Genomic DNA, 25061 nt, shown 5'->3' with positions numbered 1-25061 from the left:
AAATTTCAAATGGAGAGGGTTTTTTTACATTTAAACGATGTTGATAAATATGCCGAATATTAACAACATTTTTTTACCGAACGAATTTCAGAATGGAAATTTTCATTTTCTTGGCGAGCAGCCGCCCACGGCGAGCGGATTCCGTTTTTATGACAGCATTCTCTTCATCCTGCCTCTCTTTCTCCGGTGCTCCATCCATTTTTTGGCCTGCTCCGCTGCTTGATCCAGCCGCCGTCGCTGCCGGTAAATTAGATTACTTTTCCGGCGGATGATTAGAGAACAACTCGCCCTGCTCGGAGCTTGCTTTTGAAGTGTATTACTTGTGACAGGCTCTCGCGCACACCGCCGCCTTACAAATATAATTTCGTCGTGTGCACCAACCTTCCGAACATACACACACACACCGCGTGGAGACAGCAGTGACGAAGACACGCCGTTTACGAGGTTATTTCGGTCCCCGGAAGCCTAAACTAGCGCGTTTTGATCGTTTAGACGCTTGCATATTGATTAAAAAAATGAAAATGGTTCAGGGTTTGGCAAAATGGCGGGTGAATTTATATCAAAATTGATTAATTCTAAAATTCCCATAGTTTTTCACTGCGGTTTTGGGAATAATTGAATTTATTCATTTAGAAAATCTGGAAACGTTAGCAATCATATGTGGTAATTGGTTGTGTACTATGGTTAGACTCTTAAAACCATTTCATAGAGTTATAGATCCCCGTTTAAGAGCACGCACACTGAGTCACGTAAACAATTTTTCCGTTGCAGTCACGTTTTCATATTTAAATGAACTTGCTTCCAACTTTTAGCAATTGTACTGGCATTTTTTTCTACTCCTTTTTGTGTATTTTATTACACTCATTGAGAAGTTTTGTTTTGGGAAAATTGGTTACGAATTCAATATCAATTGTTTATTGTTTGAGAACACTATTTTTTTGCTCTTTTCCCAAAAAACAGCTAGGTAGCAAAAAAAAAACGTATGGACTCTCTACAACCCCTGCAATGATTATGTTTAAAATTTCTTTGGGATTACCACTGATTTTTTTTTAATTTACCCTTGATGGGTTGAAAGCTAAAAGCCCTGCTCTTACGTTGAAATCTTAATTGCTGGAACATTTGATTCTAAGAGCTTTTTCTAGAGTCTCGTATTATTTGAAAGTCAAACGCGCACGAGTCGAAACGAGAGCAATTGCGAGTTGGAGAGTAAAAATAATGATTTCTACATTACCATTGAGCGATAAAGTCGGAGCCGATGGTGTAAACGGGCGTGGTGCTTCCATAGTCCGCGTCCTCGTAGTCCAGCATGACGAAGACAAAGGCCTCGACTCGACCTGCGGGCAAAAACACGCACACCTGTTGAGAATACAAAGTCAGAGACCATCGAGGAACATGCTGGGCGAGTGAGTAATTCGTCGCGTCTAATTGGCACCCAAGGGAGATGCGAGAAAATTTATTATTTATGCTAAAGGTGGTGTAAACTGATATTTTCCCACTAAAATCATGATGTTTTAAGTTAGATTTAAAATTAAAAACATTTATCTTTCTTATTTATTATAATATATAATAATATATATAATATAATTTCAAAAGATAAAAATCCAAAAATTTGTAGACAAAATTTACCATCACTATTTCTCTAGAACCAAGAGATCTCGTATTTATTCCCGCAAATCAGGATTTGAAACACGAGAGGCGATGGAAGGCAGAGCGAGAGCGAGAGAGAAAATAAAAACACCCGGAGAAGAGAGCCACCCGTTTTTCGCTCCCTTGGTCGGCGTAATTGTGTAAAGGGTTCACGTAATTTGTTTGCTTCGGAGGAACACTATAGCTACTCTCATTGTTTGTTTGCTCAGGCGAGAGAAAACGGGAGCGAGTTAAAAATAATAATCGTTTTTGTTGCTCTCAGAGGGGAAATTAGACCGCTCACGTTCCTTCGTTTAGCGGATTAATTGAAAGCGTGTCGAGTGGGCGCGGGTTAATGAGCAGGAAAGCTAATTAAGAATTACGCCTCTGCTGAAACGGGCTCTCAATGGCATTTTTGCCATCTCGCCAGAAAGGTTTCGTGGAAATAAACTGATTACATGCAGACTGCTTTAAGTTTAATTTTCTGGTAATTTGATCTTGAAATTAAAATTTTTTGAGGGCGAAAATTCCTTTCAGTTGGCAATTAAAGATAAACCAAAGTGTTCAGTTGCATTGTATTCTTGCGTGTATTTAAGTAAATAAAATAAAAAATATCCACGACAAAACGGGAAATTTTCAAATTCATATAGTTTAATTATACATTTTTCGTTTCTACCAGTCACAGTTTAAGCAAAAAATATACGTCTCGATAAGTTTTCTTAAACCTACCGAACACCCTTTCGTTTCTTTGAAGATGTCTTCCGCTAAAACATTCATTAAGATTTTATAAATTAATTTATGGGCAAATTTCGAATCACTCATTAAAGGACGAATTCCAATTCGTTCAATCCTTAAAATCATCTCTTTAATCCTAGAAAAATATTTGTTTTCATATCATATTTGACATGTTTGCGAGATAATGACAATTTGTCACTCTGCTTTTTCATAAAAAAATGCGACGAGGATAATGATTTCCGTGCAAAAAAAGACGATTCAGCTGTGAAGAGAGCGGACAAAGAAAAATGAAAAATAATGAACTGCTTGAATCAGCAAAAAGTAGAGGGCGAAGGAGTGTGTTGTCTCCGGCGCCGGGAGACACCCGATTATTGTGACATGACATGAGCGAAAATTGGCGGCTGCCGGAGAAAAAGTTTTAGTGCCACTTTTCATGCTCGTCAGCGTCAATAAATGTGCGCTCAATCTCTTCCATCCATTTATTTACTTTTTGCTTCGGGCCTGCTGCTGCGATGCGTCCAGCCGGAAAGCGTAGCTTTTTTTGTTTTCGTGTGTGTGTGTGTGCGCTAGCAAGATTAATCGCCGGGTGAGCCTCTCGCGCGATATCGGCCCGACCGAGTGCGCAAGAAACGCAATAATTAATCGCGCACGCCGCTCTGCGCGGCATTTAATTACATCTCGCTGCCTGCCCGGCCTGCCTGTATGGCTTTTAAATTGCGAAAACGTGCCTCGGGGCCGTTCTTGCCTGCGCTCATAGTGAGCCGCAAAACTAATTGTAATTAACCCGGGCCGACAGTAAATCGAGCCAAATTTGTCCCTGATTGCACGCTGCATATACCCGAATAATGTCGACGTTCTATAACGTCTCTTTTTATTGCCGGAATCTGGCTAACTTCACCCTGGGGCAGCCATTCATTATAGCTATGACGGGATTTTCGGAAGATAAACGGGATATTTACCGAAGGTGACTGCAGTGATTATCAAAAAAGAGAGCGAGAGAGAGAAGGAAAAGAACTTTAAACGTGGAAAACGCGGGCACATCAATTTAATTTTTGTTGAAAATAAGGAACTGCTGTTCTTCTTCTGCATGGGCAATGTAGAAAGCATGATTCAGCGGGGTCCAGATGTGCGATAAAATTGTTTCCTTTTACGCAGATCAAAGATGGCGTCTGAATATGGGAAACAAAAAGCTCTCTTTGGATTGCCGTACGAGTGTCAAGAGTTTGTTTTTATGATCCAAAAGACACAATTAGAAATGCAAATTGTGTTAAAATATTGACGAAAACTTGGTTCTTTTCGCGCATTTTTTCGTAGCCGCTTTTTCGCGCCATACTCCACCGGACGCCATATCTGCGCGTCGCAAGAATCTGACCCCCGCTGGCATGAATTAAATTGAATTGCAGCCCTCTTGCACTTGGGGTTGCCCTAGTGGACCAAGCTTGAACTCTAAAATATTAGGTACAAATTTTTACAATCGACCTCTTTACAGGAGCGAGTTATTTTAGAGGATTTTATGTCTTGTTCAGATTTAAGAAAATAAAAAAAACTGGGATCAAAATTGTTCTACGTTTGACAAATAATTTTGTAGGTCAAACAATTATGTAGCTTAAGATTTTGGAAACTCTGCAAAAAATACAAAGCAATCTCGATTTATTCGACGTTTCAGGCAGTGTACAAGGAATTTGGATTTAGTAATGATCTTCATGGGAAGGAGTCGGGTATGCGTACGTACGCTTAATTATCTTTCGGCTAAATCACCAAAAGCCAGACGGGCCTAATATGTGCTGGAATCACATACAACTGCTCATATCTCGCCACATTCCGTCTCGAATAATCAGTTAGTGCGCGCGTTTAGTTAGGGAAGTTTGGTGCGTGCGCGAGTCCGATTCCGACCGAGGCGCAACTTGGGCACAAGTGGCTCTCTCGCAGTTCAATTAACTCGGCAAACACACACATACATGTGTGTGTAGTTTGCTCTGCTGAGTCGGCGGCATCGCGGTCGGTGGAACCGCGCGCTGCTGATTTTGATTTCCGCGCACAACTCTCGCTCTCTCCGTCTGTTTGTGTATGTGTGTGTGTTTGTATTTCGTGATGCGCTGATGATGCAGCTCGCCTGGTTATTTTTACGTAATTAACGTGTTCGAGAGCGCTGCGCAAATTGCATTCCGCTAATGAAGTCGCCGCGTCGAATGAATCTGTGTCAGTGCTAGCACTCGCACTTTGCGTTTCCAGCTAGCACTCTCCTTTCAAACTACTGCGCGCTCCTCGTTCTCCAAAGTTTTATTAATTGCGATCGAATTGGTTTGAATAGAAAGACGCGCATTCTCATTATCTGATTAGATTGACTTGCGATGAGAAAACTGGGTTATATGCAATCAGCGGATACACTCTTGCGTAACGCTCAAGTAATTACGCAAAAATTTCCCGTCTTGAAAGGAGACTTGTTGGAGCAGTGCAGTATGTTCTACTGAGTGAGGCACATTTAATTTGTGTGTTTGTCGAGATTGAGCGTCTCTTCAAACGAGTCTAGATTTGATTAAAGTTGGAATTAGAAGTGCACTGAGCTAGAGCTGCAAAAATAAAATTAAGATCTCTTGGAAAGATTTTCGTAATTTTATCTGCAAAACAGCTGCGTTTTTTTAGAAATATACTGTAATGTACCTATATGCTGTTTCAGCAAGTATAAAATAAATTTCCGCTATGAATAGAATTAAATCGATAGAAAACCAATATAATCAACGAATCTCAATACTTGTGTGCAATGATGAATTATACTTGGCAACCAGGGATATAAAAAAAACACAGATTGGACAGCTATTATAGTGAGAAGCGGTCAATCTCAGTATGATGTACCAATGCATCCCTTAGGAAGAGTATTTAATTATAACGGTCAAAACTTCCTAAATTATCATTACACAAGTATTTAGTTTCGTTTATTTTTGGTTTTCCATCGGTTTAGATTAAAAAAATGATTTATTGTTTAGTTGCCTATTTTATTCCATTATTTATTGTGGAAATTTATTTTATACTTGCTGAAATAGCATATAGGTACCTACATAACATACTCATTGTCAGCAAAATTTGATTTTGAGGTGGCTCTCGCAATTTTGCAGTTTATTTTAGCTTAATGATCTGTTTTTCAACTATGAATGGAAATATTCATGCTTTATATCCACCTCATTTAAGCATGTTGTCACTGTTATTTAACTGTTGAATGTGGAAAACGCCAAAATATGTCGTTTTTGAAAGCAGAAAAGTGGGCCATTTAAAAAAGAATGGCAAGCACTATTTTTCAGATGATTTTTGGTGTTTTTATCATGACTTTTTCAATTTTTAACCGGATCTTTCAAAAAAGTTGTAACTCTGTTTAAAGTCATTAAATCTAGGCCTCATAAAAGCGATTTGTATCAACATGTGATCTGTCTGTTGCATTTTACCATTTCTTGAACTGTATCGACTGCGTGTTTGATGACACATATATAACATCAGCATGCATTAAAAATTCAAATTCAGCAAGTTTCGAGAAGGATACATTTGTACCGAAAAGCACGCGTTTGGGATCAGCCCTGGAATTTCATCCACATGTAAACAAAACTTCCTTTCTGGAGTCGTTATCATTATAATCCGACAGAAAAGCGGCGTCCCTGTTGGTTTCTATCTCGCAAACAGTGGAGGAAAATTAAATCTTGGCCTACTTATGTTGGATTATGCATGCACCTAGCTCCCTGCGCACATTGCAATGCAAAAAGCTGGGGCTATCCTAGTTTTAGCCCGCGCTATAGCGGGTGGAATCGACCCACCGCGCGTCGCATCCTCCGCCGCCGTGAAGCTGGCGCGTCCAATTTGCCCAGTGGCGGCGACAAGGCAAGGCGAACAGCGTACGCATGAATGAGCGATTCATTAAATGTTTCTACTTTTCTGGAGACGAGCTCAGGTGCCGACCAGGATAACGGATAATATGCACGTCTCTCGTCTGTCAACCAACTCACTAGAGCGTGAAAAGCTCGGCTTGGCAACGTGTACACCTGAGCCAATCAAATAATTTAATACATCCATTGCAGCAACAAGCCACTGATGCAACTCCGACATTTAATTTTATTCTGTTGCGTGAAAATAAAAAAAGAAAGAGGGCTCTACATCCTCCACCCCCAAATCTGCGATATTGCATATCCCCTTGAGCAAAGTTGAAACTTTAATAACGCTGGAATTTTATAATAGTTTTGCATTTAATGTAAATATATACGGTTTTAATTTTGAAAAGGTAATTCGCCAGTTGTATAAACCCTCAGTGTTCGAAGCCGCCAACAGGTGGCGCCACGCGTATACTTTAGTAATAAATTTAATTTTAAGGCACTTCCGCTGCGATTTCAGACTCAATCCTGCCACTGTAAGTTTTTCACTTAATATGCTTTCTTTTGACGTGCTGAAAACCAAAATCAGTTCAGCCATTTGCCGTAGAAACGTTGGAAAATATTTTTTTTATTTATAATAAATAGTTTTTCACGATTCAACGGCGATTTGCTTAACCGATTTTGGTTTTCAACACGTCAAAAGAAAGCATATTAAGTGAAAAACCCACAGTGGCAGGATTGAGTCTGAAATCGCAGCGGAAGTGCCTTAAAACTAAATTTTTAAGAAAGTATATGGTTGCGCCATCTGGTTGGCGGCTTCAATCATTAAAAAGGTTTATACAAATAGTCAATTTAGAGTGAGTTTTGGATTTAAGCCCTGCCTGAGGCTGCTTTTTAGTTCATATTTGCTAACATAAATTGTTGCAGGATAATTGATAGGGGTGGGGAATAGCACCCCCTAAACTCTTCAGCTGGTCAGGGGAGATCGAGACGAGTCAAACGGTGCTTAGTTTTTGCGATTCTGATGATCAGAACCCGATTTTTTGGGTTAATATTATTTGCGGTGTATTAGTTCTCCAAAAAATTACTGTACGTATTCTTCTATTAAAGAATGATTTCTGATGTCAATTTCATTGATTTTGTCCTCCGACCCATCATTTTCTTCGAGTAAAATTTTTGTTACACATGATAAACTTTGAGTAAGTATCATTTGAATCCATTGGTACAGAAACATTGAGTCATAATTAGTATGTCCTTTGTGATTAACCAAAATAATTGCCGCACGTTCGCTTAGAACGCAATTATTAGCGTCGGTTATTGCCTGCTATAACCGCAGCGAATAAGCATTAGAAACTAATTTGTAGCGTATGAAACTACTCCCTGAAGGCATCAATTAATTTTGACGTTCTTCAGCCCGTGCGGCTCGGTTCCAGGGGAGTTAATGTCAATGATTGTTCAGTCGAACAGAGACCTTATTGGCTTGGCTCTGCAGCACAGCAAACAAAACAAGACTTGCCTTTTGTTACAGGTAAACCTCCAATGACGTGCCAGCGCGGAATTTCATAAAATCGACTCCGTTGATTAATAAAGTTTGCTATTTTCTTGTCACTCATTGTTAAGGGAGGCCTTGGATTTTCAAAAAAGAATTTTTATTTTAAATGTAGTTTGTTCGGTCAATTTAAAAGTTTTCCCATAATTTTCTTCATCTTTTCCTCGTGAAACAGTTTATGAAAGTCACTTTTTAGTTGACATCGTTAGAACGACGTAGATATAATCTGGAGCAATTTCACAGTGCGGAGGTTATTAGTAAGAATTGAGAGAACTTGGCGAATAAACCGCAGCCGAGTTCTCCGCTCATCCCTTCATCGACGCGGTCTGGAAACTTTTCTTGTTAGAATCAGATGAGCTGCAGCTGGAAATGAACGGGGAAGCCGACAAGTGTGTGTGTTGCTTAAATAATAGTGTCCCTTATCTGACGTGCGTGGAACAATTTCGGAAAGGGAGGCTCCATTCGATCTCACACTCACCCCCTTCTTGCGCCAGGGGGAGGGGGGCAGCTAGAGCCTCGGGGGAAATAGGCGAGTGCGCGGCCGTTAAAAATGGAGCGTCAGTTTGCATCATTTATCCAGGGCCGACTTAATGGCTGCTGGATATCGCGCGAGCTCTGAAAAATGAAGCCGCCACCGCCACGCACGCAGGCAAAACGCCACTACGATATTTATGAAGCAACAGGCCCGACAATTTCCTCCGTGCCGCCTCACTCGCCTCCCGCACGACCTGGTACGAGACGCGGAACAATTTTTGCTGATTTAATATGAAAAGAAGGTCCGAATTAACGATGCAAAATTCATTCGTTTGCTCGAGGAATTCCGCTCTAATTCGCACCTGCCACTTTTTGGGGAAAATAAACCGCGGGTTTATACGACGTTTTGAATCCCTTAGCCTGCGCGTTGTTACATTTTTTCCTTAAATAATGCGATTACGTCTGCAAGAGTCGTTCTGCACAACGGAGCTTAGCGAACTTTTTGAGAACATAATATATATACCACACTTTCTTATGCAAATGCTAATAATAAATGCGTATCCTCCCTCCTCTGACAATCGTGAAAAACTGCCTCGTTCAACGGTTTTTTAAACAGTAAATCATTTTCTTTTTCTATTTTACTAGCATCAGAATAGAAATAGGATAATTGCCGCAAAAAATGACAATAATTATGCGTATTAATATGCTTTAAAAACATACTAGAAACAATCAAAATTGCGATACTGAAGCAGCATGAAAACGGTTTTTTCGAGAAAAAAATTAGCAATAGTTTTATTCATAAAAATACTCGTTTAAGTTGGCTTTAAAAATTAATATGTCCGATTTTGGGCAGGGAAAAAAGGGATTACTTAAGTTTGACTTGTTATTACCAATTATTTTTAGATTAAAAAACCTGTTAAATGGCTATACAAGGAAATTTATAATTTCAGGGCTACCCTGAAACCAAGGTTAAATTTTTTACAGGTTCTGATGGTCTTACATGGCCTCGAAGGTACGACCACAAGAATTTTCTGCGGAAAAAATCCATTTTAATATTTTCACATTTCACTCAATCTAATAAACGCCCTTCTTTCAACCTTTGACCCTCTGCATTTCGAAAACATCCATATTTAAAAAATTGTCATGACTTTCCCTCATTAACAGACATTTTTTTCTAGTTCATTTTATTTTTACTTTTCCAGCATACAGGAAAACGAATATTCGCTAATGATTTAGAGAGACGATTAAAAATATCAAATGGAATAAAGTTTCACAGTCGCACACGCCGAGCATGATTAACAAAATCGCGGAAGCAAACGAACGGCTGAGGGCGATGCGCAACACACGCGGGTTGTGCGGCGCAGCAGCATCATTAACGGGAGCGCAAGTTTGATTTTTCGAGGGTTCTCCCTGTGGAATGCAGCAGTGGAAAAGCGAGCGGACGAGCGTCAACGGCCGAATTTAATTGTGAAGACGCGCGCGCGTCGATCGCGAGAGGTCGAGTGGGTAATTAGTCCAATTAAGAAATCGCCACGGATTCACCGGATTTCGCTAGGCCGCCAATTACTTGCACTTCACCTGACAAAAAACGTTTGTCGATCCCCCTCCCCCCGCCACCCTAGCAGGCCTCTGTCAGCGAAATAAAATAAGGAAAATCCGTGGAATCCGTTTGCTGACGCTGTGTTTTTTCCTCTTTCCTTCCTCTTCTAATGGGGGCCAAAAGAAAACGCGGCCGAGGAGGAAAATAGCAGCTTCTTGGGAAAATGCGCGAGATTTAGTAGTGCAAAAAGAAAATACAGCTTATTTTTATTTAGCTCAAGGGGATGCTATATTTATAGAGAGGAAATATATCATGGCGCAAAACGCAACTGGGAATATTAATCGATTTATTTCAGCTAAAAATATGGAAGCAGTCATTTTTATTTTGGACTCGAACGAGTATTTTTTAGGAGCTTAAAATTTTAACTATTTTTATCGTGATTATTTCTTTTATTAAATGGTCACTGCTTTTTGAACTTAATTGTAAAAGTTGTCAAAATACATTTGTAAGGGTAGATCAAAACCCTTTATTCCGAGCGATAATTAATTTTGTCAGGTTTGCAGAAAAATAATTTTTTAATTGTAACCTCAAATAAGTGTTTCAAGTAAAAAAGTTTTAGCTTCGTCTGTTTTGCAAACATATTGATTTTAAAACATCTCTTTAAAATAATTTCATACTATTTAAAAACACATAGACAGCTGTCATTTAAATATCCCAGCGGAAAATTGAGTTAAAATCGATTGAACCTGCAATAAGTAATTTGTTTTATATGTCAAAATACTTGATTTATAAATTTAAAATGCTCTTTTTGCTGTTTTCCTATACGAAATGAACCGTTTCGACGTTGAAGAAGCGATCCTTTTTTATTTAATGTATTCAGTTTTCTCATACCCACTCATACCGAGAAAAAAATCCCCTGAATTTTTTGCAACCTCAACATTCAACATGCTTTGATAAAATGTAGCATTTTATTCTAGGCTGTCGGTCAGCATTTAAATAAAATGCGATTTGCTAGAGCAGAAGCAGGTAAAGAGTGCACGGATCAGCGAGGCGAAAATGTTTTGCTTCGAGTGGTCTGGCCGGCGGCGCAGATCAAAACCTCGTGTCCGTTCCGCTTTTGCTCGGCAAATACATTCACGCCACTGTGCCGCTGACCGCAGTTAGTAGGTCAGAGGTCAAGGCTGGTCCACGGCCAATCTCCGCCAACTAGCTCAACGGTCGATTCCTGCCGCAGGCACCCCCGAAGATTTCAATCGAGATGCCATACGATTTAGTATTGGTTTTGCTTAAATTTCAAGGTAGAGGAGATATTTTTTTGGAAATCTAACAAGTTGAAAAAAATCTGCTGATTTTGAGGTCGTAAAATCTAATTGAAATCTCTTCCTCTCTGATATGATATTTTCTATGAACCTTCTCGGTAATTCACCAGTTGTATGAACCTTCACAATCAGTGTTCCAAGCCGCCAAAAGATGGCGCCACCGTATACTTTCGTGAAAAAATTAATTTTAAGGCACTTTCGCTGCGATTTCAGACTCAATCCTGCCACTTCACTTAATTTTCTTTATTTTTACGTGCTGAAAACCAAAATCGGTTAAGCCAATCGCGGTAGAATCGTGAACAACTATTTTTTGAAATATAAAATGTTTTCCAACGTTTCTACGGCGAATGGTTGGACTGATTTTGGTTTTCAGCACGACAAAAGAATGAATATTAGGTGAAGAATGCAAAGGAGCAGGATTGAGTCTGAAATCGCAGATTAAAAATTTTAATTAATTAAAATTAACTTTATTACGAAAGTTTACGGTGGCACCATCTGTTGGTGGCTTCAAACACTGACGGTTTATACAACTGGGGAATTGGCCATAGATTTAAAAAAAAACCTAAAAAATAAATCGTTATTTTTTTGGGGGAAAAATGGCGGAAAAGAAGTGCTTACCCTGCTAAAAATAAATCAGACGCACAAAAAATAGTCAATCGTCTTTAAGTCCTAACTCAAGTCGTAATTCCATTGTGGATTTATTTTAACCTTTTAGTGCGTAGCAAAAAGACACCTTTTTCCTGCGCAACCCGAACCCAATTACTAAGGTTTATCGGTGCTGTGTTGGTTTAAGACGTCGGCTTCTCGCTCTGTGTGGTCGTATAAAGAAAAACAAACGTTATTTTAGCGCGCCGAGTGGTTGCGTGCCGATCATTCCCTGGCTGCAGTTAATCGAAACACTCGCCGTCAGACACACACACGCGCGCGCGCGCCGCCAGAGAAACGTTAATTGCCGGTTGCGGGAGCACAAAGCCCGCTAATTCGCTCACTCGAGAATAAGAGAATGGAGAAGAAACTTTTTGACATTCGCAAGAGGTTTGGCAGGGGGAGGGTGGTTGGTTTTCAATTAGAGGCCGGGCACAATCAGCGCCCTCGCATCCCTCACGTGGACCAAAAGCAGGGCGGCTTAATTAACGCCTTGTTTGCCTTTGCGCGCGCTCTCAGCCGCCGGCTACTCACGGCAAATAAACGAAATAATTCGAGCGCACTCACATTCTGCTCCTCCGATTGCAAAATCGACCTTTTCAATTTGTCCACGCACCCATTCAGCATTGCTCTCAATTCAAGTCAGTTCATTTGATGCATCAGAACTAATTAATAGTTAGTTATTCCTGGATTTGGAAATCATAAAACTTGCTATTGGCAAGGGCAAGTTTCACAGTTAGACTGAAATGATTAAAACAATAAAAATAGGTCATTTTTCTTGTTGACGAAATAATTTATGCTGTTAAGAGATCCTCGACTCTAACAATAATTTAATAGAACATGAAAATGTTTTTTAATTGAGACAGATTTTTCATTAATGTCTTTTGTTTACAAAAAAAATTGAAGGGGGGATAAAACCCCCTGAGTTACGCATTAAAAGCACGACTTTCTAACCAGCTGAACAACTCTGGGCCATTTATTTGTCCATTGGGTGTCCAAATATAAAAAATTAAAAGTAGAACAAACGCCAGATCAACATCAATGAATATTCCGGTCCTTATTTTTTAGTCAATGTTCCACATTTTTCTAAATAGTTGGTTTCAAAGCCATTTAGTATAATCACTCTCGCAAATAGGCAAATTAATAAATAAATATATCTCATGAGAGACTCATATTTTCTCGTTTTATTCAAATTAATCAATTAGTTAATTTTGTAATCTGTAAAAATTAACCTAATTATTTCCTGAATGCACTCAAATGGAATGTTAATGAGATTGAACATCTTAAATTGTAATCAAATCAACCGATTCGTCAATTTCGATCGATTCTAATTGCAATTTGAAGCCATTAATCAGCACACGATCTGATGCGCACGTTGATATCCGAGCATATTGTTCACCAGTTTATACAGCTTTATGTAATTTGATTTCGGCTCACATACACACATATCGCGGCAATCAAAATTAGTGCGCGGCGGAATTCGAAAACCGGCGCACGTGCCTGGAATCTTGGTTCGAGTCTCCAGAGGGCTTCGCTGCTGTGCTCTGCGCCGTTGATTTTGTTTTAAGCGCACGTCTCGCGTTTTGCTCAAAGACGAGTGGCGTGCGTCCAATTAAGTCGCATTAAAAGCGTTAAAAGATGGAATTTCCGTCGCTTAATGAAAGCAGGCTGCACGTTGAATGAAACGCGAAGCAAGAGAAACCGCCGCGCGTCTCGTCGAGAGCAGAAAAGGATTGCGTACACGTTTAAACCCCGCAGATTTAACCCAAAGGAACAATACGCACGCAGATGTAACGGAATTTTCTCTCAAAAGCAGCCGTAATCGCCTTTCTGCTCAAAGATTTCACAATTGTTCGTTTAGCAAGGCTATTTTTAGCTCATAATCCTGTGGATTCACGGAGATAAAAAAAATATGAAAATTTGAAAATGGTGAGAAATTATAATTGAATTAAATATTCTGCAAATGAGTTTATAATTTTGGAAATATGTATGCTTAAATGTTGTCCCGTGATATGTGTGAACTTGTGTTACTGTTTCAGTGTTTTTGTTTTTTAATTTTCAAGAAATTCATCCACTTCAAAACTTGGAAAAGCATGAAATTTTTGTGTTCTCAAATTTTTTAACCACAATGCCGGGTTGTAACCTTCAGAATTGCAGAACTACCCGCTATTAGACTCGTCTCGACCTGAAGTGTTTAGGGGTGCTTATACTCCACCGCCAAAATGCCTATTTATATTATACTCTTTTAATTTTGAATTTAGAAAGAGTTTTGGACAGTTTGAAATTTTTTAAAGCTCTATATATGTGCCCTGTTTTCGCCTGTAAATTCCATTCAGCTCGAATCTAGCTGAGTAGGAACATGGCGAAACTTGAAACATCAGAGCAGCGGTTTTTTCATCGCAAAGCAATAATAAGAAGCTCTATTTCTTCCAGAAAGCTGAATTGAACGTGCGGTCGGCGTTTTGTGTGCCAAATCACCGAGGAATTACCTTTTGTTCGACGCCGCAGCAGCGGGATTAAAAACAGAAGAACCGTTTCAAGGTTGCCAAATGCAAAAAAAGGAACGTCGTCGAATGCTCAACAAGCAAAAACACTCCTTCTCTTTTTACATGCTTAACTGTATGCATGCATGTTCGCCCTCTATCTCTCTCTTCTTCCCTTCGAATGAGCAAAAAGCAAAGAGTGAGCGAGCGCGCGCGCGTGTATGTGTATGTGTGCGACTTCTGTGTGTGTATGTGCCACGCAAGGCAGAGCAGGGAAAAAGGCTGTGCTCCGACGACAAATCATTATTCAGGTGCATATCATTATTTACTTTATTTGCACGCGTTATTTTCGCGGCTCGATGGCCTGGAACTGTGCTGCGTGTGTGCGAATCGAGGCGGCTGCTTTGATGTTGTGCTTTCATTTCACAGAGGCTCGGCAACGCAGGCAGAAAGGCAGGCAGCACACCGAAACACACGCGGAAATAAAACCCAGGCGCAGCACACACTCGCAGCCGGCCGATTTTTGCCAACGCAAATTTTTAATTATTTCCATGGAAAAGCATCGGCGAGTGGGCACTTGTAATTCGAGAGCTTTTCGTATTTCTCAACCAAATGATGTAGCGTTTAAACAGACCCGCCGCCGAATGAATATTATTTTTCCATACTGGAAAGTCGTGCGGCTGTGTTTGCACACTTTGTGAACGAACCAGACACGAGCCCGTTGCAAATGACAGTATGTGTTTGTTTGTTTTGCCGCTTTTTCTATCTCTTTTGGGCCATCATCGTAGACTCAATCCATGATGAAAATAACTGAGATTTCAAATTTTTCCTATGAGGACAGAAAATGCTACATTTTAAGAGAAAATGGTTGTTTGGTGCTAAACTTGAGATTTTTTATTTAGATCGAACGGTTTTTTCAAAGCTCTCTTCAAGGCAAAGTGTAAAGTTCTTAATGCAAAATTAAGGAGGATGATTTACCTTTAGAAAAAATGAAATTTTGTGTTGTTCGTAAGTTCTTTTCATACGATTGAGTCTTTTTTTACAAAAAATGTCCATTGGGGATCCCTGCGAGGTCCACGGATTGGCACCAAAGTATAAAAGACAGAGTTTTCCATCAATGAATTTTCAGCTTAATTTTCTCCCACATCTCTATAGGCTTTTTCACATACATAAAATATCGGTTTCAATGAAAACCTAATCAGTATTTTTACTCTAGGGGGCAGAGCTCAAAATACGTATCACACGACATTTACATAGAAATTTTCATTTTTAAAATTAATTCATTTTTTGTGTTGTTTTGCAATTAAAAAAATATATTTAATCTCTTCTTTGGTAAAACTAGAAATTTTCATTTCCATGGCCTGCTTTCAAACGGTCATTGAAAGAAATGAATAAGTTTCACCAAGCAATTCTTGCTCTGAAGAAATTTTCATGAAAGAAAAACAAAATTGCCGTTCTGAGAGATGAAATGCAGATTGCGTGTTGTTGTGTTTTCCTGTCCTGTAATTTGATTTGCCCGCTTTTCGCGAGAAAAATTGGTCTGAATAAAAAATGCGGCGAAGCCGAGAAATGAAGCAATAAATTATTCGCGCTGGCGGTTGCTCGACGCGGGCTCATTAAGCGCATTTCCAAGAGGCAGCGGCGCGCGCGTGTGTCTTCGCCGCCGCTGCCGCCGCCGCCGCCTCCGCGCGCCGCTTAATATCCGTCCTATTTTCTGATTTCATTTTCGGAAATAAGCAATCGCCGCGGCAGCCGAGGAAATTTCGAATTTAACTGCACAGAGCGGCGGCTCGATTTGCTGCTTCTTGGCATTCGCCGAAAATCACTCGGCGTTTTGCACCCTGCACTTTGCGAGTTAATTTGTCATTCTGACGCAGCCGTTTCGTCAGTGTCCACAATTTGACGGCGATAACTCGCTCCCACGCCTCTCTGCACGCGTCCCGCATTAGGAATGAGGCAGTGACACCAAACATCCCTGCGCGACGCCGACAAATTTTAATAATTCAAAAAGGCTCGTCGCTTCTCCTAGCTCTCGGTTGTGTCTCGCTTGCAGGCCACTCGGTCCACATTTCAATACCATTTGATTGAGTTTGCCCTACTTCGCACGCAGACGCTTAAAATTGAGGAGAAGATTGAATGAATTTGAATATCTAGTGGCTGTTATAGATTTTTGAGTTAAAACTCAATTCAATGATAAAAAATTAAAGTTGTTTGAATATTAAACAAAGTTTTTGATTTTTCTGTAATTATTTTATGTCGGGGAAAATGTAAAAATGGTAAGATTATATTCCATAAATAAATTGAAGTGTATCTCAGAATCTTAGCTATTTGACGACGCATAGAAACTATATCTGGGTGCTCAGGAAACACCTAGATTTGCCCATAATCCCGTTCCTGAGCGCCCTGATTGCTTCCAAAGAGTAAAATTTTACTTATTCTGTTAGCTCTCGACTTGACCGTTTCAACGGGGTGCAAATCTCGCAGATCTAATGCATAAAGAGCCTGTTCAAGATGGAGTTATTAATATTGGTTGCTCGACAGAGGTCGATTTCCTCTTAGCTGTTCTCTGATGGTCTTATCTGACCTCAAGAGTGACCCCCAGTATCAAGTTTATCGCCCTAGAAACATCGTAACTCGAGATATTCTCATTTTTGTGAATGCAGAGAGGCCCGTTTCTCCAGATTCCACCCAGATTTTCCTAAAAAAGGATTACATTTTTTTTCCGGCGAAATATGAAATTATTTTTCTGCCAACAGTTGTTTTAGAAATTTTAATTCAACGAGTTAACAAGTTTTTAGTAAAATGGTTGATTTTAATCTAGAAATTTTATCCTAAATTTTAAATTGAAATTTCCAAGGGTCCAAACACCAAACTTCAGCAGTGAATTATATATACCAAAGTGTCTAGAATACAGCTTTTCCTACAGTTAAAAGAGTCAAGAAATGAAGTCCGCTGGTAGCATAGTTTCTGCGTGAAAACACACCCGAGTTTAGAGAAAGCGAAAAACTTTTACTCTTTGTTTATTTTGAGCCAGTATTCAAGCTCCCAGAATTTTCAAGTTGTTGTTATGTAGCTCTGACAACTAAAAACCAATAAAAATTATAGTGTCTCTATTTTACATTTCGATTAATGAGATTTGAAAATCGAAAAAAAGATGGAGCATATTTTCAAACACAACAACTCAAATTTTCGCTTGTATTTTCGGTATTTTCGTTTCTACCCCTCCCGTCTCAAGTCTCAAGCATCGAAGAAAAAAACAGAAGAAAGACCGAAAACGCGGCTAAATTATTTTTGCAATTTGCGAGATCCGGCAGTGAGCGAGCGCTTTAGCCTTTGCCGTCGGATTGAGCGGCCCGGAGCTGTTTGCTCGGCTCCCTTTGCTCCGCCGGCCGTCCGGCTGGTCTGCGCGCACCTCATTTTGTTCTCACCTTTTCTTATTGCTGCGCTGCGAGAGGAAAACGAAACCGGCGCCTTTTCAGAGAGGCGAAAAGGATCCGCGCTCCCACTTGGCAATACACATCAACTCTCCCGGCTCGGCAAAGTTTCTTAATAATCTGCATGACTTTTGACATTTGCCATTTTTGACTGGCGCTTGCTCGGCAAGAAAATTTATTCACGCCGTCATAAGCGAGTGAAGCCTGATTTTAAATTAGCAGCAGGGTATTTTTGAAATAATTCTGTGGAGTCTGGAGCTCTCCGTAGAGACGACGCGTCATGCAATTTTAATAAGTAGAAGGTAGGAATTTTAGACGTGATTTCTCCAACAAAAAGGATGTTTTTTTAAACAGTCCTTATTTTAGACGTAGACGTTTTTTGTTTATTTTTAATAATTGTAAATAAATTCAAATTTTTGTAAGTTTAAATCTTTGTATAGAGAGCTTTGAGGTCGACTTCAGATGTATTGACAGGTGAGTTTCGGTAATTTTATAATCTTTTTGGAAAAAACACTTCTCAAACGCTCAATGAGTCTACAATTAACTGGACCAATGATATCATATATTTCCATTATTAGTTTTAATTGATAAATCAAAAACAATTTTACCAAATTTTTTCTAAATAAAATAAAGGTCTCTAAAAGAACAGCAATGATTTAAAATTGATTACAATTTTTAATTTTAAAGAACTTCAATTTCACAAAAACTCTGAAATATCGAAATTAAACAAAATCGATTGTTTTCCTTTCTTAAGAACCTAGAGGTTGTATGAGGCATATAATATTTAAACGGCAAAAAACTGCATTGTTTTAATACATAATCAATTCCCCTGGTGGGTTTCTGGGGGCTCAAATGTCTTAAAATTTTCATAATAAGTTTATTTTTTTTAAAAGGGGCGAAAATGAAATATTGCATTAAAGTGCCGTGTGCACTTCTGGCGTTATCCGTGTCGTCTTAATCAATCCAGCGGCGAGATAAAAAGCCGTGCGCGGCATTAGCAAGCATGACCAGCCTCGATAAGCTGGTGTGCGTGAAAGACTTTGAGGACCGAGCCGCGAGTCTGTTGGAAAATCATGCCCTGGAATACTTCAAAACGGTGGCAGGGCACGGAAATTCATTTCGCGCTGCCAAGGATGCCTATCTCAGGTAAAAATTTAAATTACACGCATTCGAGATCAAAGGAGAAGACCGCTCTTGTTTGTCGTCAAACACGACCCGGATGCTTTCATATCTAATCAGGATTTAATTGGTGAACGTATCTATATAAAAATTGATCAATCGTCAGTCTTTTTGAGTCGCAAGATGAAGTGAATGGTAATTATTAATATTTAACCTCATACACTTAGGTGTTGTATTTAAAAACTATTTACATATAAAGTTTTCTTATTTTTAGTTTAATTTTAAAATTATTGCAGGGTCGAATATTTTAAAACGGAAAAATTGAAATTAATAATTTTATAAAATAAAAATTTAATAACAAATAAGTTTGGTTTTGGTTAAATCTTAAATAAATAATAAAATTTAATTTACCGTCATTGTTTTAAGGTTTGCTGATTTTACGTATCTAATTGTAACATGTTCAAGTTTGTAGAAAACTAATTTTGTATCTTTAATTAAATAAACAGTAAGTAAAAACCACGACGGAATGTTAGCATAAATAGGGTTTGTTTGAACGCAAATTAAATAATGGTGTTGCAATGCAATCTCAGGTATATCTTGTGTTTTTAGACAGTTACCAAAACAATTCAACTCAATATCAGTTGATGATAATTTTAATTGGCATTTTTTGACGGGTTGAACTAATTGAGATTGCAGTTTTAGTAGCTTGAAATTTAATGGAAAGAGCTTATTTCATTTTATATGATTGATAATTAAAATAAATAATTTAAATTTGGCCTATGTACCAATGATTGTAAACGCTCTAGTCAAACCAGTACAAATATCTTTAATTTTTTTAATTACGTTACATTTAAGTGCGAAAAATCAGCTAAAAAACGTACATTTTCTATTAGCCAAAAAATAATGTAATTGAACTGAATCCATTGAAAATTATTTACCTTTTTAGCGATAAAAAATTCATTGTGACAAAATTCCACTTTTTCAGGGTGAAACTGAAGCCGCGCGTGCTGCGCAACGTTTCAAAATGCTCTGTTGCGGCGACCGTTTTAAACCGCACTTGCGGCCTGCCGATCGGCATTTCGCCGTGGGCCGTGCAGAAGGTGGCGCACCCTGAGGGCGAAGTAGGCAGCGCCAGGGCAGCCGAGGCGGTCGGCGCCGTGTTCGTGCTCAGCACCATGAGCACGGTCGCCCTGGAGGAGGTGGCGGCCGCGGCGCCCCGCGGTCGCAACTGGCTCCAGACGTACATCTACAAGGACAGAAAGCTCACCGAGAGGCTGGTCAAGCGAGCCGAAAAGGCCGGATTTGAGGCAATCGTCATTACGGTGGACGCGCCAGTCATCGGAATTCGATACGACGATGCTAGAAGCCAATTTACTCTGCCACCTCACTTGGAGTAAGACTTCAAACTGAAGTAGTTTTTGAAATTTCTTTTTGATAAGGATAATCTATTTTAAATTTATCTCTCATTGTTGAAATAATTTTATTCGTCCTGGTCCCGGCAAAATTGCGTAACTTTCAACAACCAAACGCGAATTTCCTTGTTGCAAGAAAAGGTCAACAATCAATTCGACAATGAAAATTTGGGTGTTAGTTGAACGTTGCCCAATTTTGCCGGGACCAGGACGAATATATTAATTTTTAAAATATATGTATTTTAATTTGTTGAACTGCTTATGTTTTTAAGACATGTCAACCAACGTGTAAATTGATCCATGGAACATCTGTCAAAATTAAAGACATTTTGAGATTTTAAACTTAACCAATTTTACACAGGCTAGCCAATTTCAAGGAGACCAATCAAAGCAGCAGCTCTAACAATCAGACTTTGCTGGACAGAAGCGTCACTTGGAAAGACATCAAATGGCTAAAAACGTAATGCTAATTAAAACAATTAAAAACGATTAAAATTAACGAATTAGGACAGAATTACAGCGTTGCCGATAGTTTTGAAGGGCATTCTGTGCGCTGAGGACGCAGAATTGGCTTTACTGCACAGCATTGACGGAATAATTGTCTCGAGTCACGGAGGAAGACAGTTGGACACCGTTCCTGCCCCCGTATAATTGAATCAAATCATTTACGAAAAGAACCGGCTTCTAAATAGTTTTGTCAGTTAGAAGTCCTGGCGGAAATCGTTGATAAGTTAAAAGGGTCCAGCTGCGAGGTGTACGTTGACGGCGGAATTTCCACAGGGAGCGACGTGTTCAAGGCGCTTGCCATCGGCGCGAAAATGGCGCTTATCGGTCGGCCTGCCGTTTGGGGATTGACCTGCGGAGGTCAGCACGGCGTCCAAAAGGTGCTCGACATTCTCAGAAACGAGCTGGAAACTACAATGATGCTCTCTGGTTTGTTCCGTATTTATTTTCAAAGCCTTTTTATGAATATATATTTTTTTATTTCACAGGTGTGTCGGACGTGTCGGAAATTAACAGAAACTATGTCAGAACTCCATCTGATTGGTTTGAGTAGTACTATGTCTAGTTCAATTAAAAATAGAGATTTATTAAGTATAAGAATTAAATTTTTCTTGAGCATCGAGTTTCTACTTTGAGTTTAAAGACTTTATTGATAAATTATCTGAATCAAAAAATGCCATCTAAATAACTTCTGGACCAACTGAACTCGTGATAAAACTCAGGAATCGGTTTGCAGGAGAAATCTTTCGTCTTTTTGAGTGGATTTTATAATTTTAAAATTGTCTTTTTGACTACTCTTCATAAAATATCTTATATTTTAATTCTATCTTTAAGTTTAATTCCATTTGAAAGTATTAAAAAAGTTTTACTGCAGTAATTATGCAAATATCTCCGCCGTAAAAAGATTTTTTAAGCGTTGGCTGAATTTTACCTCGTTGTCAACTGGCCTTTAAAAAAAGTTTGACACTTCTTGAGGGCCTAGAGAGCCGGAGGTCAATTTTTCCTTTGGGACTTTACAATTTTCTTAACTTTTTACTGGTGGCTGACGCAGCTTACAACCAGCAAGGCAAACTTTTGGCTTACCACGTGACCTAAATTTAGCCAAAATCACATAATTTATTCTTATGAAAATGTAGTTTAAAATTCCCAATTGCTAACTTTCTCAGAAAATTTTCTTTTGACGCTTCCTTAAAAATGCAACTTTCTAGAATTTAACCATCTTGATTGTCGCTTCTAAAGAAGCAAAGAGAAGAGACTTTGGCTGTTCTGGAGAAAAAAATGTTTTGCCGAGGAGAGTCAAGTTGCTGATTAGTTTGCGGGACACGAAAGAAACGCCCAAAAGTGTGCCCTTCGCACGGTGGCAAGTGTAAATTTAATTTGAGCGGAGAGAGAGAGAAAGAGCGACACCAATACCGGGAAGAGACGAAAAAGTTGGCTGACAGAAAACTCGGTGCTGCTGGGAAAACAGCAGAGATGTGTGTGTGTCTTTTTCTTTTACGCCCGGCAAACACAAAAGACGCTGAAATGGAAAATATCGAGAAAGAGTGTGGAAATATCGATGCATTTTTCATGAGCCGCGCATAAATTCGCCCGATTCTGCGGTTGCTGCTGCTGAGTGAGAAGAAAAGATAAGGAAAAGAGAGAGGGAGGGACACACACACACACACACAAAAGGCAAAAAGCACGCGCTTCCTTCGCCTATGCATATTACAGCCGGCGGCATTGTGGCCCACATTTTAATTAACCTAGCTCAAGGGCCGGCATTTTCGCCAGCGCCCTGCTCGGCGCGCTCCTTTGTCTATACATACGCAATTAAGCCGCTCTTTGACAGCAAAACTGAAACCGCAAAAGTGCATTTAATTTATTTCCCAGCTTTCCGCGCGCTTTCCTTTTGTTCGCCGCCCGAGGGTGGTTTTGCCTCGAGCCGATTCAGCTGCAATTGCACCACCAGATGGAATATAATATAATGCAACTGCCAGGCTTCAACTAACCAGACCTAAACGCGGACTTTGCGCAAATTAATCTTGTCAACAGCAACAAGCTGCTTTCTCTGAGACTGTGCGTACACTTTCGAGACAACTTTGGCTAGGCAAATATTATCCCTCGTCCCCCGTCAACTGTGCGAGTGTGAATGTGTGTGTGTGCGCGCTCGCAGACAGGATTTCCGCTGGGCAAACTTGCTATAGTTCTTATTTCTACTTGAATTTGTTGGAACGCGCAGCAATAATAGGGTGGCAAACTTTGATAATTAAATTCATCTGAAGAAACTTTTCGGCCGCCTGCAAATTTGCATGAACGGCACCTTTATGAATATTTCAGCAACTTCCAGTTGCTAATAAGAATCCATTTGAAGACAATGTATCTGTAATTTACCAACGCGAAACAACGCCGAATTCTTCAGCTTGTGCGGTGAGAGGAAAATCTGGGAAACTTGTCTTCTGTTATTTTCCCTTCCCGCATTAAATGGTTTTTTTGGTAGCGTTATTTGATTTTTATTCGGAAACTAAGAATACAGAGCCTTCATGTATCAAACCAAATATATTTACATATTTGTCATTATGCATGTCAAACAATTGTACTTGTATAATATATTTTAAAATCAACGCAATTACAGCAAATTCCGTCTCCAAAATAAAAAAACTAAATTGATTGAAAAAATACAAATAAAATTAATGTATAATAAATATTTTTTGTACCTAAAAATTGAAGTTTAAACAAAATTTAAACTAAATAAATATCAAAACTTTGCTTAAAAAGTCAAATTAAATTAAAAACTATTTTTTTGCGGGGTTTTCTACAATTACACGCTTTTTTCAAAAGAATACGTGCATTTTACATAGCTGGATCTAAATGTACAGTTGAATTAACCAAATTATTAAATTATATAATCTGATTTCACCTAAAATATTTTATTTATTAAAATTTGACTTCATTTTTCATATTCCTTTTTTTTTGTTCGGCGCAAAATATGGTATTTTCGAGTTTTTTTTCGGAAACACTCGGAAAATACGGGAAAAACCAAATTTGGTTGGAGTTTCAGCTGTTTTTTTTTGCACATGATAGCAGAGGTCCATTTTAGCGCATTGCATACTTGCGGTGAACCCTGTTTACATTCGAAAAACAGCCTTATTAAAAAGGAAATATAGTTTTAGAAGCAAAGCGCACGCCTCTGCTGTAAAATTTTGTGTAGCTTAATCATTTTAACATTTACATCAACGCTTATCCTGTCCATTTGGCTACCAACAAAATGAATAAATCCGACTATCAGCGATTTAATAGAGTGTCGAGAGTAGTTTCCACCGAACAAACCCAAATAGACTGTTAGAAAAGCAGACCCGGAATGTGTTTCAGCGCTTGATCAATTAGCCACGCGAGGTATTAAAATGACGAGTGGCTGCAATCAGGCATCGACGCAAAATATGCGCAGTCGAATTGATGAGACGTCGGCGAAAATGGGACGCCAAGTGGCGATCCACAAGTTGTTGATTAAATGCACATCTCCCTCTCTGCCAATTACCGTTAATTAAACTGGATATCGCGCTCTCCCGGGGTGGGTGAGGGTGCTCTGCAACCCCCGAGACCACCCTCTTCCCAACGAACACCCTCCTCGCGACAGATTTGAGGCTTTTGCTCTAGTTTCTGGAGTGTTGATTTACTCTACAAGCGTTGTTCATAAGTATAAATTGAAAAATATAACTATTTTACTTTTGCTATATATTTATTCATTTTTTAGACTTTCATTATTATTTTCTGATGAGTACCAAACCAAACATGTTATACATTTCAATTAACTTATAATGATTTAATTATAAATTATGAAAAGAGCCGAGAAACATATTTTATTATCAGTTGAAATGATTCTGACAATTAAAATTTGAAATTTATTCAATGGAATAAATTACAAAAAGGATGTTTTAATTAAAATTAGAATTCAATTAGCTGCGCTAAAATAAACATTTATATATTATGCTAAAAAAGCAATGAAAATAATTTCATTTTGTGAATTAGGTTTATTTCCAAGAGCAGAAGGTTTTTCATGTGCCGCGTGCATTCTATCGCAACGCAAACTTTTGCCCACCGGTAAAGTTAAAAGTTGGTGAAATATAGTACTATGTCATTACCGCCGCCAAGCGCAACTTCTGCCGCACTTTGTTCGTGTTTAAAAATTACGAAAATCACCTCTCCATTGATGCAAAAAAAAATTGAGGTCTCAAACCCCTTTTTAACTTCGCTGCAAACTCGAAATAAGTCAGAGGAAATATGAATTCAGATTTTTTTCCAATGTGGGGGGTGTACTCTGCACTCACCTGCTCATTTGCGCCGCTCAGAGGGCCGGCCGAGACTGAGGAGGCCTCGAGCCGCTGCCCTCG

The 25061-nt window shown here is 39.1% G+C and overlaps 2 protein-coding genes across 3 annotated transcripts in view; one reads left to right on the top strand and one right to left on the bottom strand.

Moving 5' to 3' along the window:
• Positions 1–25027, bottom strand: part of mAChR-B (muscarinic acetylcholine receptor) — a 57919-nt gene extending 32892 nt beyond the window's left edge. Inside the window, exons 1-2 of one of the 2 annotated variants that reach the window (XM_065478759.1) lie at positions 24999–25027; positions 1232–1334 (exon numbers count right to left, since the gene is read on the bottom strand). In XM_065478759.1, the coding sequence (XP_065334831.1) occupies positions 1232–1308 (77 nt within the window). In that variant the 5' untranslated portion in view covers positions 1309–1334; positions 24999–25027. Of the gene's footprint in view, positions 1–1231; positions 1335–17650; positions 17770–24998 lie in introns of those variants that run through there. The other variant, XM_065478760.1, reaches the window with a different exon arrangement.
• Positions 18022–21313, top strand: LOC135936079 (2-Hydroxyacid oxidase 1-like). The gene is made up of 6 exons (XM_065478761.1): positions 18022–18802; positions 19761–20168; positions 20549–20647; positions 20700–20832; positions 20889–21120; positions 21180–21313. Exons 1-6 carry the CDS (start codon positions 18660–18662, stop codon positions 21242–21244), a joined length of 1080 nt encoding a protein of 359 aa, XP_065334833.1. The 5' UTR covers positions 18022–18659; the 3' UTR covers positions 21245–21313.
• Positions 25028–25061: the final 34 nt, after the last annotated feature.

The sequence above is a fragment of the Cloeon dipterum genome, chromosome 2 (genome assembly GCF_949628265.1).
Source record: "Cloeon dipterum chromosome 2, ieCloDipt1.1, whole genome shotgun sequence".
Classification (NCBI taxonomy): Eukaryota; Metazoa; Arthropoda; class Insecta; order Ephemeroptera; family Baetidae; genus Cloeon; species Cloeon dipterum.
The sequence above is the reverse complement of the archived record's forward strand: the minus strand, read 5'-3'. Positions and strand labels throughout refer to the sequence as shown.